Source organism: Triticum urartu, chromosome 1, assembly GCF_003073215.2.
Source record: "Triticum urartu cultivar G1812 chromosome 1, Tu2.1, whole genome shotgun sequence".
Classification (NCBI taxonomy): domain Eukaryota; kingdom Viridiplantae; phylum Streptophyta; class Magnoliopsida; order Poales; family Poaceae; genus Triticum; species Triticum urartu.
Genome location: NC_053022.1, coordinates 255,241,377 through 255,261,549, shown reverse-complemented (window position 1 = coordinate 255,261,549; position 20,173 = coordinate 255,241,377). Strand labels below are relative to the sequence as shown.

The 20,173-nt window shown below is 48.2% G+C and overlaps 1 protein-coding gene across 1 annotated transcript in view; it reads right to left on the bottom strand.

The window, feature by feature from the left end:
• LOC125506089 (ABC transporter G family member 25-like) overlaps positions 1 to 14,705 on the bottom strand; it is a 36,484-nt gene extending 21,779 nt beyond the window's left edge. Inside the window, exons 1-2 of the mRNA XM_048670967.1 lie at positions 14,391 to 14,705; positions 14,185 to 14,261 (exon numbers count right to left, since the gene is read on the bottom strand). Of these exons, the coding sequence (XP_048526924.1) occupies positions 14,185 to 14,261; positions 14,391 to 14,626 (313 nt within the window). The 5' untranslated portion in view covers positions 14,627 to 14,705. The remainder of the gene's footprint in view (positions 1 to 14,184; positions 14,262 to 14,390) is intronic.
• Between the last annotated feature and the right edge of the window lie 5,468 nt (positions 14,706 to 20,173).

The following is a 20,173-nucleotide window of genomic DNA, read 5'->3' as shown; positions in this document are numbered from 1 at the left end:
AGTTTATTAGTGTCTCCCTGAGGCCCATACACAACAGTGACACACCAGGAGGCAAGAGAGGCGCGCATATGGATAGTTGTCGGTGTCAAAACCGACTGATCTCGGATAGGCGGTCTCGAACTATGCGTCTGAGGATCGAAGGTAACATGAGACGGGGGACACGATGTTTACCCAAGTTTGGGCCCTCTTAATGGAGGTAATCCCCTAGTTCCTGCTTGATTGAGTTTAATGAGTATAGGGGTTACAAGAGTTGATCTACCTCAAGATCGTAATGGCTAAACCCTAGATGTCTAGCATGTATGATTTGTGATTGCCTCTACGGACTAAACCCTCCGGTTTATATAGACACCAGAGGGGGGCTAGGGTTGTACAAAGTCGGTTTATAGAGAAAGGAAACTACACGTCTGGCCACCAAGCTTGCCGTCCACGCAACGGAGAGTCTCATCCGGACACGGGGGGAAGTCTTCTATCTTGTATCTTCTCAGCCCATCAGTCCGGCCCAAATCACATAGCCCGGGCGCCCGAGGACCCCCTTATCCAGGACTCCCTCAGTAGCCCCTGAACTTGCCTTCAATGACGACGTAGTATCCGACTTTATGTCTTCGGCTTTGCAAGGTGAGTTCTCCATTACACTTCAGATTTGATGATAATTCGGCTCCACATTAAATATTGATTCTTTGTTGCCGTCGCCTCGGCTTCCACGTGTCGGGTGAATGCGAACGGCCTAGGTGCTTCTTTTACAAATAACCCCTCGACCACGCACGGAAGTGATACGTCTCCAACGTATCTATAATTTTTTATTGTTCCATGCTATTATATTATCAACCTTGGATGTTTTATATGCATTTATATGCTATTTTATATGATTTTTGGGACTAACCTATTAACCTAGAGCCCAGTGCCAGTTGCTGTTTTTTCCTTGTTTTTGAGTATCGCAGAAAAGGAAAACCAAACGGAGTCCAATTGACCTGAAATTTCACGGAGATCATTTTTGGACCAGAAGAAGCCCACGGAGTACCAGAGATGGGCCAGAAGAGTCCCGAGGCTACCACGAGGGTGGGGGCGCGCCCTACCCCCTGGGCGTGCCCCCCTACCTCGTGTCCGCCTCGGAGACCCCCTGACTTGTTCCCGACGCCAAAACCTCTTATATATATCCAAACTTCCAGAGCATAACCTAGATCAGGAGTTCCGCTACCGCAAGCCTCAGTAGCCACCGAAAACCAATCTAGACCCGTTCCGGCACCCTACCAGAGGGGGGAATCCCTCTCTGGTGGCCATCTTCATCATCCCGACGCTCTCATGACGAGGAGGGAGTAGTTCACCCTCGGGGCTAAGGGTATGTACCAGTAGCTATGTGTTTGATCTCTCTCTCTCTCTCATGTTCTTGATTCGGAACGATCTTGATGTATCGCGAGCTTTGCTATTATAGTTGGATATTATGATGTTTCTCCCCCTCTACTCTCTTGTAATGGATTGAGTTTTTCCCTTTGAAGTTATCTTATCGGATTGAGTCTTTAAGGATTTGAGAACACTTGATGTATGTCTTGCATGTGCTTATCTGTGGTGACAATGGGATATCACGTGATCCACTTGATGTATGTTTTGGTGATCAACTTGCGAGTTCCGTGACCTCATGAACTTATGCATAGGGGTTGGCACACGTTTTCGTCTTGACTCTCTGGTAGAAACTTTGGGGCACTCTTTGAAGTTCTTTGTGTTGGTTGAATAGATGAATATGAGATTGTGTGATGCATATACTATAATCATACCCACGGATACTTGAGGTGACATTGGAGTATCTAGGTGACATTAGGGTTTTGGTTGATTTGTGTCTTAAGGTTTTATTCTAGTACGAACTCTATGATAGATCGAAGGGAAAGAATAGTTTTGTGTTATTTTACTACGAACTCTTGAATAGATCGGTCAGAAAGAATAACTTTGAGCTGGTTTCGTACCCTACAATAATTTCTTCGTTTGTTCTCCGCTATTAGTGACTTTGGAGTGACTCTTTGTTGCATGTTGAGGGATAGTTATATGATCCAATTATGTTATTATTGTTGAGAGAACTTGCACTAGTGAAAGTATGAACCCTAGACCTTGTTTCAACGCATTGCAATACCGTTTTCGCTCACTTTTATCATTAGTTACCTTGTTGTTTTATATTTTCAGATTACAAAACCTATATCTATCATCCATATTGCACTTGCATCACCATCTCTTCGTCGAACTAGTACACCTATACAATTTACCATTGTATTGGGTGTGTTGGGGACACAAGAGACTCTTTGTTATTTGGTTGCAGAGTTGTTTGAGAGAGACCATCTTCATCCTACGCCTCCCACGGATTGATAAACCTTAGGTCATCCACTTGAGGGAAATTTGCTACTGTCCTACAAACCTCTGCACTTGGAGGCCCAACAACGTCTACAAGAAGAAGGTTGTGTAGTAGACATCAGGAAGTCGTCTATTTAAGGAGATTAGATCTTAGATGCCATTCCACACCACGCAGAAATCCTTAGAACTCGCCATAGGAAATTGTCCAAACATGGCCGGCGCTCCTAGCTCTTCCTCACGCCCCCTCGGCCCTCAAAAAGGCGACTGGGAAAACTGCTCAGTATCCCGCGCCCATCTGAATAAACTTCAGACGCAGGGATATCTTCCTCCAGCGGATCTAGTCTCCGTTCGGGCTGGATTAACTTCCATCAATGGCGAAGCCCTGGCGGAGAATCCCCCCAATCCTTCTAAAAAGGAGCGGGTGTGCTTCGTTTCCTTCCTTTTGAGAGTCGTAGGATTTCCTATCCATCCTTTCCTCAGAGGTCTCCTGGAGTATTACGGCCTCCAACTGCACAATCTGACGCCGGGCTCCATCCTGCACACCGCGGGCTTCGTTGCTCTTTGCGAGTTGTTCCTAGGCTGTGATGCTCATTTCGAGCTATGGCAAAAAAAATTTGCCTCGTCCCCCGCTCCCAAAAGGGATCTATATTTGAGGTGGGCGGCGCTGAAGTATGGCGCATAGCCGGGACAGGATACCTGTGCGGCACTCCGAAGAAGGCATCCGAAGAGTGGCCCTCGGAATGGTTTTATATCAAAGACGTCGTTCTTCCGGACCCAATCCGGCGCGGTCTTCCTGAATTCTCCAGTGCTCCTTTAAAGAAGCGCGTCAGTCGGCGTCCCCGAAGCCTAGAGGAAGGAGACAGTGCGGAGGTCGAGAGGCTGGCAAGCAAGATCAGAGTACTTGCCAACTCTGGTCTGTCTATAATCGAGGTAATGGCGATTTCAATGACGTGATGCGTTCAGCCGCTCCAATCTAGAGGTTTCCCTATGTGGAATTACAACGGGGAGGACAATGTGTCTTGTTGTCTACGCAAGGGTCCAGACAATTTTGCCACCCTGGCCACCATCCTAGCTGACATTTACAAAGGGGAGAAAGGAGGACTTCACTCGCTTGAAATGTCGGGAAGGTTTTTCCATGTATAACCCCATCGACTGGGTGAGTTTTTTAATTATTGGCCTTACTCAACCATTTTCCAGAGTTATGCTAGTCGAATTTAATCCGGCTACTTTTAATAGGAACGGAGAAAGGTCGTTGAGGGGGTCTGCAGCCCCGCTCTGCAGCCAAAGGACCATGTTCGAGACCTGGATCCCAGATATGAAGAAGATCCGGATATATTCATAGAACTTAAGGAGGGGGTCTTCTATCAGGCGAGCTACGACGGCACGGAAGTGGCCATTATAGCCGATTACCCCGGTCTTCTCCCCTCTTCCCAGGTAAGTACCCAAGAAAGGTCTCCTCCAAAAGAGTTTTCCCATCGCGCCTCACCCACCGCACTGTCTCATGCTCCGAAGGGGCGGCGCTCGTCTCACCGAGCTGTATCAAAGGCGTCCTCTAAGAAGGCGACGCCCGAGCAAGGCGAGTCTTTGAAAAGAAGGGCAAGCGGTGGTACTACCGAGCCCCCGCCTTCACCAAAGAGGTATAGTTTTTAACATGCACTTGGTGGATAGACCGAATTGTGATGTTTTCCACCAGGCCATCTTTCAGGAAGAGCATACGCCAGACTATATCCAGGGACCTCGCAGGCCATGCATCGACCAATCCGGCCCTGGACCCTGTCATAAGGACTAGGGTTGATACGGACAAAATGACGGACTGTCACCTCCAAGAGGATTCAGATAATGTATCCATCACCAATTCCGAAGTGGAGAGCGCGATGAATCATCGGCGACGGAAAGAGGCCATGCGCGACCCAAGTTTCACCGAAGAGGCGTTCAATGCCTCAGCTCTGCGGACATATATCTGGGCTGCTCGGGATGGACTTGCCGGAGCCACTCACCAGCTTTCAAAGGATATGCGGGTAAGAACTTTGTGTAGATTCAATAATCATGTGTCAGTAGCCCCCGAGACTTGAAGAAGTTGGCCCAACTGATTTGAGGGTCGTTATATCATCAGGTACTCACGAAGAAAAATAACATGCTATCCAAGGAGCTTGAAGAATGTCGGACCAAGCTAACTGTTGTCACTGCCGAACTGGAAAATTTGAAGAAATCCAAGAAGGCACCAGATGGTAAGCACAACAGTGTCCAGAAAATACGATTCTGCGCCAACAATGATTGTTAAATATGCATTGGTTTGTTTACAACTGCAGGATCGGTCGATCAATTGAAGGAGATGTTGAAGGCTGCTCAGGCGGATAAACAACACACCGAAGGGCAAGAAGCCGCTGGTCAACGTGTATTAACACGGATCATTAATGTAAGGAACAAGCTACATGATGCCACCATCAAGCAAGCCGAAGAGCTAAAGGACATACGAACCCAACTGTCGGATGCCTTGAAGGAGAATAGAAAGCTGAAAGGCGGCATATTCAGTATGTCCCTTAACCTAACTTTGATGGAGTTCTCTGATGGAAAGGTCTTACGAGATTTGTTCCTGTAGGTCTGTTAACTGGGCGGCCCGACGAAGAAGTGTCCGGATTTCAAGGCGACTTGCTGCAAGAGCTATCCAAAGTGCACGAGCGAGCTCGGAAAGCAATGAGGAACATGGCTAAGGCTTTATGGCCCTCCGATTCTCCTCCAGGAATGATGGAGGAGCTCGCAAATTTATTCAAGGGAGCTAATCTTCGCTTTGAACTACGGAAGGCTTCAGCATGTCGAGAAGGTGCACGAGAAGCCTGGGCCATGGTGAAAACGTGGTATACCGGACTTGATCCGAATCATATGGCCCGGGTCGGACCTCGAGGACCAGACGGACAAGAAATTCTGGTTAGCTTTGTGTACGACCAAGTAAAGACAGCCGCCAAACTTTCACAACAGGACTGTAAACTAGATAGCCTGATAGATGGTATAGATAAAGAGTAGGCGTTTGATTCCATGCAACAATGTACTTTATCACCAAACTTATCTCCGTCCGAACTAGAAAAGATTGTCATGGCAAACCTTCCGCTTCTACCTCCGAAACCCAAGGGTTGGAGTGTTTCCGAATACTATATCTGTGGGAAACACCAAGTATGTTCGGAAACCAAGCAATCCGATCACAGTGCTTGAACAGACAAACTGTATTCGGGGAGTTATGTTATATTACTTTTAAATGTAAGAAACATCTTCCAGAGAGAATAGTTCCATTAAGGGTTCCTCTCCCTGGGTCAGCATGTACTATTTACGCATGCCTAAGCCGTGATGCGAAAGTATCACATGAGTTTTTGTATTTTGAGAGTTTATATTGCAACGAAGGCAGTTCGTCGTTTGTTCGCCGACCAATTATTCCCTTAAGAACGCTAGCTTTCGGCTTCACCCATCTGAGGTACATGTCCGGATGACCCGGTTGTAACAGTCGCAGAGGTGCTCCCTTTATGCCCTAGCCGAACAAGCGGGAACGTAGGGCATAAGCACAGGAGCCACGCAACCCAGCTTGGCAAAAACTTAAGTCATAGAGGTGCATATAATGGCGAAGACAGGACGTATATGAGAAAACAACACACACACATATATATATGGTGAGCTTTATGCTAAAAATAATAATAAGCTTCTATTGAGTGAAGCCCCCAGGTATGGTGGGGTGTGTACATTTAAGGATGTATACCCCTCAGGTGTGTGGCTTACCCAAACACATGCTAGAAATCGTAAAAACATAACAAAAAAGAATAAAGAAAAAATTGAAAAGGAGAAGAAAGGGACGCACAAAGGTGTATGTCCGGACTTAGGCTTAGAATCTTCGGAGCCGAGCACCGTTCCATGGGTTCGGCTCTAAGCGATTATCCGATGCATTGCGAAGGCGATAGGCTCCCCCAATGAGAACTTCATCTATAATGAAGGGACCCTCCCATTTGTGCTTTAGCGAGAGTCATGGCCGTGCCTCCTGGAAACGAAAAAAACGCATTTTCTGTTGTTTTTTTTCGCGAGAGGCACGGTTTTGCTTCCTGGAGAGGCAGGGTTGTGCTTTCGCGAGAGTCACGGCCGTGCCTCTCGGAAACGGAAAAAAAACTGTTATATGTTTTTCCCTTTCGCGAGAATCACGGTTTTGCTTCCGCGAGAGGCACGGTTGTGCTTTCGCGAGAGTCACGGCCGTGTGTTCTCGGAAATGGAAAAAAGGTGTTTTTTTTCTTCTGCGAGAGTCACGGTTTTGCTTCCGCGAGAGGCACGGTTGTGATTTCGTGAGAGGCACGGGTGTGCATCTTTCGGAAAGGGAAAACCCGTGCTCCCGGTTCGTTTTTTTCGTCCGGTTTTTTTTGTGAAAAAAGGTTCGTCAGAACCTATCAACATGAGATCTAGTTTTGAAGATCTTGACGCGGTGAATCCAACGGTGAAAATAGTTCAAGATTTGGACGCACGGTTTGAGAGATAAAACGTTTTGAATAAACAGATCTACAAAAAAAGGGAAACTTCCAGGTTGCGACAAGTGGTGCGGTGCATGTGTGCCACTTGTCGCAACCAGGGGAATTGGAGTGATCTTTGCAACGAGTACTCCTCAGCTAGTGATTTCGCGATTTCAGAGCAATAGGTCGACAACTCGGTAAAGGAAGCCAAATGGGCTGGTCCTGGCGTGCTGGTCGATAGCCCACGTGCCTGGCCCGTGGAGGACCTGGCCTGAAACATTTATACTCGGGTTGTGCCGGCATGTGGCCTGCCTAGGGCCGTGCCAGGGCCAGGGAGCGTGGCACGAGTGTCGGCCCGACACGGACTGTGTCTGGTTGGGTCATGTCATGCCAGCCCATTTAGGGCAGGTCGGACCGTGTCGTGCCGACCCATCTAGCGAGTTCTCCTCGGTATCAAGGGACTCGAAATTAAGTCAAGTTTCCAACACTCAATACCATGACCATCCAAATGGATGTATTGGGTGCTAGTGAAATTCATATTGAATACATACATGTGTAGTGAGTTGAGTTGGTGTCAATGATTACCCAGAGGCTGGAGAATTAGTTAATGGCCGTTTATACATAATGTTTGATCACTTCCCAACACTCTTGGAAAAATCAATGGTGAAGCCGTCAGGTCTGGACGCCTTCCCCGAAGGAAGATCAAGAAACACCACCAATTTGATCTCGCCATCTCGGCATGACTTGTCCAGAGAAGAGAGGTCAAGTCTAGGAATATTCGGCAGGTCCGAGTTAGAGAACTCGATAGCATTCTCGAGTTCCTAATGGTGGACGAAAAGTGCTTGTGAAGCTCAAGGTGTTTGACAGCCTAGGTGGTGAACTGCCCATTGTCAGTTTGCAACACTGGGATGAAGTTGCAACAACGGGGGCCATTAGTCTTGATGTGGAACAATTTGGAGTTTGCATCTCGCGCGTGCACCCACATCACCCACGAAGTTGGTGAATTCAGATGCTTCGAATAGAAGCCACACAAAGGAGCTTATGCTTAACATGTTGTCTGAGGCCGATATCAGCAATGGTTAGAGCTTAGTGGTTTTGGGGTTGAGCATAACAAGCATTGAAGGAAGAGCCGCCCTTGGTCTGTGAAGTAGAAAATATGACCGATCTCGATCTTCTCAATTGACACGAACTAACACACGTGAATTGACGTCCATGCAACTGCTGGTCAAAGAGCTCCATGATGTTAAGAGCCGCACATAACACATTGACCAGCCTCCGATTGATCTCATATTGCTCTTATCCTTGGCCTTGTACAAAGGTTGAACATGCACAGGGGAAGCCATGTTGGCAACAGGGAAGGACAGATAGCCTTGAGTTGTTGATAGAGGCAAGTTTATTAGTGTCTCCCTGAGGCCCATACACAACAGTGACACACCAGGAGGCAAGAGAGGCGCGCATACGGATAGTTGTCACTGTCAAAACCGGCTAATCTCGGGTAGGGGGTCCCGAACTGTGCGTCTGAGGATCGAAGGTAACAGGAGACGAGGGACACGATGTTTACCCAGGTTCGGGCCCTCTTAATGGAGGTAATACCCTACTTCCTGCTTGATTAACTTTAATGAGTATAGGGGTTACAAGAGTTGATCTACCTCGAGATCATAATGGCTAAACCCTAGATGTCTAGCCTGTATGATTTGTGATTGCCTCTACGGACTAAACCCTCCGGTTTATATAGACACTGGTGGGGGGCTAGTGTTGTACAGAGTCGGTTTACAGAGACAAGAAACTACACGTCTGGCCGCCAAGCTTGCCATCTACGCAACAGAGAGTCTCATCCGGACACGGGGGAAAGTCTTCTATCTTGTATCTTCTCGGCCCATCAGTCCGGCCCAAATCACATAGCCCGGACGCCCAAGGACCGCCTTATCCAGGACTCCCTCAATAGTCGCCGAGACCATGTTCATGGCCAGAGAGGTGGTCTGGTTGTTGAAGAGATCAGAGTTGAAGGCCACTATAGTACCACATCTAGTCTCGTCCAATAGCGGGCAACAAAAGGTATCGGCGAACAGAAGGCCAAGAAGCTCAAGAATGAGGGCGCGACCAACAATAGAGAGCTTCATCTCTTGAAGATAGACAGTTGAATTACAATTTTGTAGAACAAGATCATGGACAATTAGGCGACACTAAAGGTTGTTGAGTCCCTGTATGTTCCAATTGAAAATGAATAGTGGCCTTAACTCATTTGGAACTAGAAGAGCTCATTCAAAATATAATGGGCAATGGACATGGAGGTGGTCTAACTCACGAAATTGAAGAAAAGGAAAATTGACAGTAGGGCATAAATTGCAAGATACAAATATATGAGCCCTAGGGGTAACGATAGGGGTCCTCCACAGGTTCTTACAAGTGGAAACCATGGGGTGGTGATTTACATAAAGAGCGGAGTGCTGGAGGACCCGGCATCACTTGGCGGCGGTGTCTTGGTGCACAACTGGCAGCCCGTGGCTAACATGGTCAGGAGTGCGAGCTTGGCCTTGAATATTTGGCATAAGCCAAGGAGTGCCTTGACGGCAACAATCTCGTTCGTGGTCATTGGCTCCTTGAAGAGATCAAGTACATGTTAGAGCGGGGCCTTGTCCAAGGTAGTGTCGACGTCATCGTCAACAATCCCCATTTTCTTACGAAGGACCCCTTTGTCCCTTTCAATGGTGCCTAGCATGAATGTAGATTTGCTGGCAAGGCGATGACTGGTACTGTGAGGTGGTGCCATGGGATGGTGATGACTGGGATGGTGATGACTGGCACCTCGCAAGGAAGCAGTGGCTGGATCTTGGAGGTGATTGCCACATCAAAAGCCATGGGGTCAGTGAGAATAATGGAAGCAGAAACAACTAGTATTGCATCGATGTCGACAAGAACCAAGATGGTCCCAAAGAGATCGGCGCCCAAGTCCTGAATGGGTCGTTCGAGACGGGGCCCAAGAGGATAGAATCACCCTCCATGCTGGTAGTGGGGGATCTTTTCGGGCCCGCATTAGTTTAAGTCATGTGATTTAGCATGAAAACATCAGTGCCCACTAGCTGAACAACCAGATCCTGCACCCCATCTCCTTAAACATGGTCAACATGAACTAGTGACGTACTACTGACAGAGGCAATATGGAATCAAAGGCTTTGAAAGACACTTGGTCGGTATCCGGACTCAGGGGAGGTAGAGCATGTGTCTGCACTAGCGCAGTGGCAACTACAATCTGAATGACCAATACTGGCAGTACTAGTGGCATGGTGACATTGGTGTGGATCGTCATGGCACCGTTACCCTCGGTTGGCGTGGTGACAAGGTCTCCATTGCATGGAGAGGCAAGGTCACCATTAGGGATTTGCTAGTCGAAGGAGGCGTGTCATCCACGTCTTGGTGGCGATGGTTGTCGGAGGAGAAGCCACTGCATGCCCTGAGCGAGATAGAGGAAGTGTTGTAGCCGTGAATGGCATGATCATGGGATTTGCTAGTCCCGCCTTGGCTCCTAGGATCGCCTGACAAGAGTTCATGGCCACTAGGGCTGGGCCTTTTGTGCGCATGTCGGCTATCCACTGGTCGCCACCCATACTCGAAGGCAAATGACCACCCAAAAGAAAGCTTCCAAGAGTAGTTGTCATCGGGGCCATTTGATGGGATGTCGTTTTGGTTGGAGTCACTGCTTCCTCTAGAGAAGTCGTCGTGGCGCATCGAGTAGTCCCATAGCTTGCATAGGTGTATAAGGATTGAATAGGACAGAAGGTTGGTCGGTCCCTCAACCACTAGCAGGGAATCGTGGATGCCGAGGTCTAGGAAGTCCATGGGCGGCAACGTGGTGCGAGGGCGCTCCTCTAGAGCGAGAGAGCCGTTGCGGGCATTCATCTCCGGGCCAGCCAACCAAACCCAAAGGCCACCGTATCCAGTTGACGATCGTGCTTGGGCACCCCTTTGAGGCAGATGCGGGCACGAAAAGGCAATGACATGAGCTCGACCCTGACGAGGCGAGAGTACGGATGAAAGGTGAGGGAGGCATAGTTGCCCTACAACGCGTGGGGCATGTAAATGTTGTTGTTGTGGACGACCGGGTCATTGAACATTACGAAGAAGTCTCTCCATGCAAGAGCATGGTGATGAAGAAGGTTCCCGGAGTGAGGTCAAAACTTTTTACCACTTCCGCAACCACCTGACTCACACGGAGGTGGCCGGTTGCCAATGGTGATTAGCATGATGTCATAGTCCTTGTGGTACCACTCAGCCGACATCATGCCCAAGGTGAAGGCCGTGATCCCAGTGAAAAAATCCGGGTGGTTGCATGCGTTGTCGGGGACTAGATCCAACTCCATGTAGGTGAAAGGTGAAGGCACTAGTCCAAGAATGGATGGCATGGTTGAAATGATGGTGTGGGAAGGATGGGGTGGTCGTATGTTGGCTTAGTGGAAGGGTGAGGCAGGAGGCGACCGGTTGCCAGAGTGGGACTAGGTGGTCCGGAGAGGCGTGTGGAGGCGGGCATGCATGTGGAGTTGGGATGATCCAAGGGAAAGACCAGGCGATGGACATGTTGGTATGTTGGAGCACCGTTGATCTTTGTGGTCGGGCTGCCCATAGAGGAGTTTGGTGGGAGTCCTTGATGCAGTGGAGCGAGGTTAGGCAGTTGAAGTATCTTCATGCAATGCCAACTAGGCGAACTGGTGAGTTGACGCACTATTAAATGAGGAAAGATAGGAAGGCGGTAACATATTATGTTACCATCACATAGTGCTTTCCAAGGCACAATGAGTATACACACTAATAAATGCAACCATCTATGATACTACCTCTAAGTTATTTTGCACTATGAAGGTGGTAATATAGACAGGTGGCATATGCATGACACTACTCTAAGTTACTCCCCGCTATGACTAGCCTAAGAGGGCGATGAATGACATGGGGAGGGGGCATGGATCTGGGCGTTTCATGAATGCTCTGACGACCCTGTTGATTGCGGCTATTCATGATACACTACTCGTCCAGAAGGCATGTGCTTTACTCCCTTTGCCATCGAGCTTTTTTCCTTTGGGTAGACTAGTTATTGGAGGGTCCTGGGTCGTTGCCTGCATGCGGGTCACCCCCTTGAATCATTCTCAAAGAGGAGGCCATGGTGGGACGAGCAAGACCAACATGAAGGAGTAAATGGCCTTTCCTCCGTCGGTTGTTGCGGCGGGCGGCGTAGATAGCAAGGCATCCTTGAGGGTTGCCCTGGTGGCGGTGACATGGATGGTGAGGAGAGCGGGTTGCAGGATAGATCAAGCCCATGTGGATGAGGTCTCGACAAGTGGGCGGCGGCAGCCGGAGTAGTCCATTGTCGATGAGGCTGGATGGTTGGGGCTCGATGGAGGTGGGTGAGCGGGGTTGTCCACCAAAAGTCATTTTTTTGGCAACCCGATGAGTAATTTCTACCTTCAGAAGTGACGAACATTATATAGAGTGCAGGGCAGCCATGAGGTGTATTGGTGCGCTAGGCGAATACAAAAATGTGTTATACAAGTCATTAAAATTCTGAAATTAATTTATGGCATAGAGATAACTATGTCATAAAATCTTAGATTTAAATTCTGTTCACAACCAAACCATGAATATATTGTAGCAAATTCAAATCTGGGCGGCTCGTTATCTAGGTGGACGAGTTGTCTATTTTTTTTCTTATTAAGCTGCGTGCCGTTGCTATTCGGAAACAAATTGTCTTTTTTTCTTAAATTGTGTTTTCAATTCGGACCTGAAAATTTGTGACGTCATACATATATGATGAATGACGAAAAAGCAAATATTTTCAAAATAATATAAAATGTTGAAATAGAGATGTAGGTAGACCCGGCCATGGGCAGCCCGGGCCGGTCGACCTGACACGACCCGACCCAAAAAAGCCTGACCTGGCCCGGTCCGACCTTGTCCATGGGCCGGGCTCGGGCCTAGATTTCAAGCCCGATGGCCGGGCCAGGCCGGGCCCAGGCCCGTCATATTCGCGTGTTAACAAAGAGACCCGGTCCGAGGCCCCGCAGGCTTTTAGCTTGATGGGTCGGGCTCGGGCCCGATGACCGGGCCAGGCTGGGCTCGGTCCTGGGTTTTTTTGCATCGGGCTTTGGTAGGCCCGGCCCGAAGCCCAACCCGACAAATGGCCAGGTATAGATGTAGGACATGTTTGATTTTACCCTAGCCTTGCCCTACCAAAGATTGGTCTGCCAAATTTTTGGTGAAGCTTATGCATGCCCGTGAATTAGGTAACATTGACTAGATAAGTTAACTAGAATAAATAAAGAAGCATTGGCATGCCAAAATATTAGAAGCCATCCAAACATAGACCAAGATTTTAGGAGTAAATAGCGTAAAACTACTATAATTCGGGTTAGAGTTTCAGAAAACCACTAGATTTTTTCCCACCGAGAACTACCAAGCTTGGGGTCGGTTGTTTTGAAAAACTCAACTCGCCGAGTTCTTATCGATTGATCACGATTATGGCAGTTGGGGCCCACACGTAAGTTAACCGTTTGTTTGACCGTTAACTTACATGTGGGTCCCACATGTAAGCTTTCTCTTCCTCTCTCTTTCTTCTTCCTCTCTTCCTGATCTCTCTGTCTCTTCTCTTCTCTCCTCCCGTGATCTCTCTAGAGCTAGCGGCCCTCTCCCCTCCCGAGCTTACATGTGGAAGAAGAAAGAGAGGAGGAAGAGGAAGCTTACATGTGGGGCCCACATGTAAGTTAACGATCAAACAAACGGTTATCTTAGGTGTGGGCTCCAACTGTCATAATCGTTGGCTGTGTGCATTCTTGATGTTTTTGGACATCTTGTTGTTGCAGAGCCTGAGTGTAATTGATATCTTAGCGATATTAATATATTTCTTTTTATCAAAAAACTGTCATAATTATGATCAATTGATAAGCACTCAGCAAAAAAAAATTTGGAACAACCCGCGCCAAACTTGAAAAAATTCCAGTAGTTTTCTGGAATCGTAACCCAAATTGTAGTGATTTTATACTATTTACTCAGATTTTGGCCATGACCAAAAATTGGTAGTGTGGGTGTTGACCACGGGCCAAACAGAGCTTTGCATTAGTATACACGTGAAGGTGCTCCGGTATGCCCCCAGAAATCCCCGAGCTATTGTGTACGGGAAGTTAAGCAAAAGATTTAAATATCATGAAGATACACGTGCTACAGCGAAGTTCTTCGGTTTTAGGTTGAACTGCTAATCACCAATATTTTTGTGCAGGAGCGGACAACTGAAGAATAAAGACCAAACTGGGCCTGACCGTTGACCTAGCTAGAAGGAGACTCGTGCTATCTTACTCTAAGTGGCCGATCGACTTAGCTTGAATGTTGTTTGTACCTTGGGTTTGCTCATTGCACTCCGAGATGAAGCTCGGATCGGAGGTGAGGTCGAACGTCTGGTCGAAATCATTGTTCCTACGAATAAAAATTCCTCGTTTCTCTCAGCTCACGACCAACAGACCAATATGCACACCAAGCAGCGAAATAAACAGCAAGGGGAGGTAAACTTGGGCCGGTTCCGCAGCGCAGGGCGAGAAGACGTACACGCTGGACATGCAGAAGCCGTACTTGCTCTGCACCTCGTCGGCGAGCTCGCGGCTGACGGTGTTCATCCTGGCCATGAGCGCCGCCGTGGCGGCGGACGAGGCCGACGGCGGCAGAGCGCGGTCGCGCACGCCGGGGCCGGGGTTGTCATCGCCCTGCTGGCATCGCCCGCCCGCTGGGAGCAGCGCGAGGACTAGGGGGAGGAGCAGCACGGCGGCGAGGGGCGCTGGCAGCATGGTGTCGAGCTGAGCAGGTAGGTAGGGGGAAAGAAGGAGCTTGACACGGTGGAATCTGTGTATTGTGTAGCCGCCGGGAGGGTATTACGTGGAAGACCGGGCTTTCGCTGGGCGACATGGTCCGAGTCTCGACAAGAACGCGCGCGCGTGTCTGGTGGGAAGTTCCTGTCATTGATTACACGTCGCGGTTGACCCGGCCAAGGGCAAAGATAATAAAGAGTGGGTCAGCCACTCTTGTTCTATCTCATTTGTTCATAATGGAACCTGGGAGCGGATTCTGTTCCACGAGAAAAAGGTCGAAGGAATTTAAGTACTACTCACATTAATAGAATGTTCGTGCGTTTCTATAGGCTATAATGCATATAAATGAGTTATTTTCCCTCTCATATATATTAGGCATCGAATTAGCGTTCAACGTGTTTCCCAAAATTCAAACAAATGGACAGTCGGGGCTCAATCAAATCCAACCCACATGTGAGGGAAAAATGTGCTTGTCCAGACTATCTGACATGTTATCTCCAACACACGGCCTCAACACAAAAACCGACCCACAAGAAGCCTTCTTCTTTAAAACTGGATGACATCCACCTCATCATCATCATGACGCCCTCTCTCCTTCACACCGTACTTCCCCACGAACCATCAAGGATGAGCCCCCCTCCCCCCGCTAATCATCCCAATCTCTACCCTACTCCCTTTTCTCTGTGTTTGTGCCGATCCGTCACCACCATTAAAAAGGTCGATTGGTCAAGCATGGGACGCAAATGGTGTGGCGGTAGCGTAACCATCAGAGGAATGATGAGGGGAGTTTAGTACATAACATAGATAGGAGAGGACAGGAGCAGCATGTACTGGTGAATCAAACAGGAATAAAAACATTTCAATAAAACCAATGCGTGCAAGGTTGGAAGGTGGAGTTGAAATGAACGAAAAAGTATCACCCAAATGCAACTTGCTGTCGGATCACGGGTTCCGACAAAATCCTTAAGGTTCGAACACTGGGGTGCGCGCGAAGATCTCCCCCTCCCCTCTACCGATCCACGTCCTAACTTAGCTTAGATCTCACGAACTAACTCGACGAACTCGCAACACAAAGGACACAAGATTTATACTGGTTCGGGCCATCGTTGTGGTGTAATACCCTACTTCAGTGTGGTGGTGGTGGTGGATTGCCTCTTGGGCTGAGGGCGAACAGTACAAGGGGAAGAACAGCCTCCTGAGGTTGAGGTGTTCTTGTGCTTGGTGCACTTGTGTGGTTGGGGATGATCTTGATGATTCGTCCTTGCCTATGGTGGTGGCTAGTCCTATTTATAGAGGCCCTGGTCCTCTTCCCAAATGTTGAGCGGGAAGGGAGCCAACAACGACCAATTTGAAAGGGGACAACTAGTACAAGCTATCCTGACAAAAGGTGGTCTTCGCCTGCCAAAGATTCTGGTGGTGACGCCGTCCTGGACTCCATGGTGACCTCCATCTTGTCGTCCTTCTGGTCTTGGTCTCGTTGCACCAATATGGAAACCTTTGCTTGATGCCTCGGTACTCCGCGCCCGCGCTTGCCCCCTTAGCACCAAAGAGGAAACAAGGATGCTGCGCGCGCTGGCGCCCACCTGGCGCCCGCCTAGTCTCGATCGCCATGGCTCACGTCACAAGAACCTCGCGAGGTTTGCCTGATATTGAACTCTCCGTCCCTCACGAGCCGGCATGGCGAGGCCGCTCCTGAGGAGGTCTTGTGTTGTCCGCCTCGCGAGGCTTGGCCCCTTGCGAGGGTCTTGATTTCTTGTTGATGAAGATGGGCCGTACAGGCCTGCTAGCAAAGCCACGCCGTGGGCCGTAGATAGGCAAGTCTGAGGACCCCCGTTCCCAGAACGCCGACAGTAGACCCCGGGCCCAAGGCGCGCTCGGGCTTGGCTTCGAGGCGAAGCCAAGGGTCAAGTGCGGAGCGCCGCGGGCCCCAATAGCCTGCGGCCTCGGTCGACATGTGGCGGTTGATTGGACGTGGGCGTCTCCGCTTCCCCACACTGTCTCAGTAACTGCCCGACTGTCAAAAGGCTGGCGTAGACAATGTTCGCCTTCATTGTTTTCTTTCGCCTTGCTTAGATCCCCTTTCTTGCTCCCCGCTTTCGAAATTTTCAGATCCGCTCCCATCCTTTCCTGCATCAGCGATCGATGGCGCCCCGGAGGGTTAATGATGAGGACATCAATACCATTGTTACACCCACAACCCCTGCTGCTATACATAATGGACCAATTACTAGAGCTCGCGCACGCCAATTGAATTATCAGGTACTTTCGTTTCTTGGTAACGATTCTAATGTTCATGAGAATATGATGCTGCCTAAATTGGATAAATTTGTTTTGCTTACAAATGAAGGGCCTAGCTTGGACAAGAAAGATGAACCTTGGAGCAAGTTCAAGCATGGAGATAATGGCATGCGCAAGGGGATCAAGAACGGAGTTACAAGTGATGATTTCAGGACTTTGAAGCCACCATAAGGAGTGCATGAAGCCTTGGACGAAATATACAAGATGCCACTTCATAAATTTCGTTCAGAGACTATTTTAGGTGCTGCGTCACCTTATTATTGGGCCAGGCCCATGTATTTTCGAAATACTTAAGTATAGGCTGTTTTTAGAGTTCGTGTGTGTGGGGAAACAAGAGTTAGGGTTGATTTCGGACCCCTCCTCCAAGGGCCACGAAATCCCCCCCTCTTCCTCCATATATACAGCCCTTAGGGCGTCGTTTAGACTTTGGATTTTGTTTAGATTAAAAGTTTGCCATAGCTGCAACTTCGCGTTACTTCGTTTGTGTCCAGCGACCAGACCAAGACGTCACAGAACCCCACCTTGATCAATAAAGTTTTCATCTTATATTCGCAATATCCAGATTGCAATCTCAGTTTCTTGCTTGTTCTTCGGTTGTTCGCAGGAAACAGGCCCTCGTGGTCAGGTTGATCGTGCTCCGACGTGGTCAATAACCCCTCGGAGTTGGTTTAGCAATTGCTAAGGCGCGACGTCCTCGCACGTTCGTAGTCGGATGGTCAAAGTCGACTTCCTCTAAAACAATAGCCACCATCTCATCGAAAGACGGGACACCTTTGCCTCTATGAAGTGGTATCAGATTTCCAGGTTGCTCGGTGAGATTTTACAGTTTTTCGTAGTTTAGGTCGAGTATATTCTTCATATCTATAGTCTACGAAAAAGCCAAAAAAAATTAGGGTTAGGTCATCATATCCGAACCAATCTGAGCCTTTGCATAATCTTTTTAGAGTTTTGCTTTGTTGAATTTGCGGTTGCATCGTCGTGTCGAGTTGCAGGTCTTAGTGTCTAGTCCCTTAGAGTTTCGAGTTCTGTTCACAGGTTGTCACGCCGCCGCCGCACCATCGTCATCATCATTACCATATACCACCACCCCACCATATACATCGCCGCTGCCATATACAACCACCAATCCGAGTCCACATATACCATCGTCATATACCACCACCAATCCGAGTCCAGATATACCATCGCCAGATACAACCACCAGTCCGAGTTCCACCAGATTCATCTCCGCCACTAGTCCTAGTCCGAGTCTAGTATTTGTTGCTTTGTTTTCGAATTCCAGATCATGCGATACTTCGAGTCGTGACCAAGTCGGACTCCCCAACTTCCGTGCTATCCGCAGTAGAAAAATAGTTCCAAACTCAAAAAAACTAAGTCTGGAAAATTCTGGCTAGGCAGTTTTTAGACCATCTGTAGACTTTTTCGAAAAAAAATTGTTGCGGAGCAAAAAAAAAGGAAAAAAAGTACAAAAAAAGTGAAAAAAGGATTTTTTTTCCAGAGCGTGCTCCTCCCTTGTTTACGTGTCGCACCGTGATTTTGTTCGTGTTCTAGGCTCGCGTCTCTAGTACGGTCTAGCCTAGGACCAGCACAGTACCGTCGTTGAGCATTTATTCAACTTTGCATCTCCGAATTGATTATTGCTGACATTTTTGCTACCATATCATAAGCCTTCCCAGCTCCACATACATCTACATCGTGCGTTTGACACCACCTGGCAATCGCTCTATCCAATCTTTGAGAGTTTTGACTACGACAGTTGCCGATCACCACCTACTGCTGGGTAAGAACTGGTAAGAATTTGAGATTCGCTTGCCGGATTTGTGATACACCAGCACCATCACCACCACCACCGCTTCCTAGTAGTCTGTAGGATCATATTCTTGTGTGTTTCTATTGCTGCTAACCATGGCAGGATCACAAGCCGATGAGACAGATTGGGAGAACATGACGAACAAAGAGCTACATGATAAATTTCAGCAAATGATGAGTGGACAGGTGCAAGATGTGCTAAAAAGATTTGAAGAGGCCATGGAGAAGATAGATGGCATGGAGAAGACATTCGAAACAAAGCTCGATAACAAGTTTAATGAATTTCTCGCGCGTCTTCCACCACCACCACCGGCTGCACCTAACGCACCTCTACAACAACAACAACAACAACAACAACAACAACATCGCCTTCCAAATCAAGTGGGATGGGCGCTGTGCATTCCCCTTGAGCCTGGTCAAAATTCTGGTGCCGCTGTTGATGCTTCTGTAGCTCCTGCTGCTACTGCAGAGGTGGAGGACCATTACAAGGATGAGGTTGATCAAAATCAGTACTACGTGCAACCACCAGCACCACCGCCGCCAGGTCGTCCTCATGCATATCATCGCAATGGTAGGGCTTCACAACCACCTCAGGTACGTGATCATGACCATCTCCCTAAACTGAAATTGAACAATCCACCATTTGAGGGTAGATATGTTCCTGATATATATCTTACTTGGGAGTTAGAAACTGAACAACAATTTACATGTTTACAATATCCTGAGGAGGGATGTGTTCCTGCTGCTGTTTGTGCTTTCACTAGCTTTGCATGTGTTTGGTGGTCTGAAAATTGTAGTTATATCCTATTCCAGCTACTTGGGCTGCTTTGAAAACTGCTATGCGTACTCGTTGGGTTCCACCATACTATCAACGTGAATTACTTCAAAAAGTGCAACGCTTAAGACAAGGAAAAAACTTTGTAGAAGAATATTATCAGGAATTATAAACTGGCATGATTAGATGTGGTATTGTTGAGGAGAATGAAGCTATGCTTGCATGTTTTATGGGTGGATTAAATAGAGAGATTCAAACCATTCTAGAGTATAAGGAGTATACTAATATCACTCCTTTATTCCATCTTGCTTGTAAAGCTGAACGTGAAGTGCAGGATCGACGGGCATTGGCGTGAACTAACTTTTCTGCAGGTCAATCTTCATCATGGACACCACGTGCATCCTCTATTTCCACTGCACCAGCACCTCCATCAGGTGCCACCTCCAGCCGTGATACAAGAAAGCAAGCACAATCACCACTATCTGCCAAGAGCACACCTGCTGGGCCTGCACAGAGTTCTTCTTCTTCCATGGCATCAACAGGGCACACAAGTGATACTATTTGTCGTCATTGTAAAGGAAGAGGACATTTTGCGAGAGAATGCAAATCTCAGCGTGTGATGATTGTTACTGAGGATGGTGGGT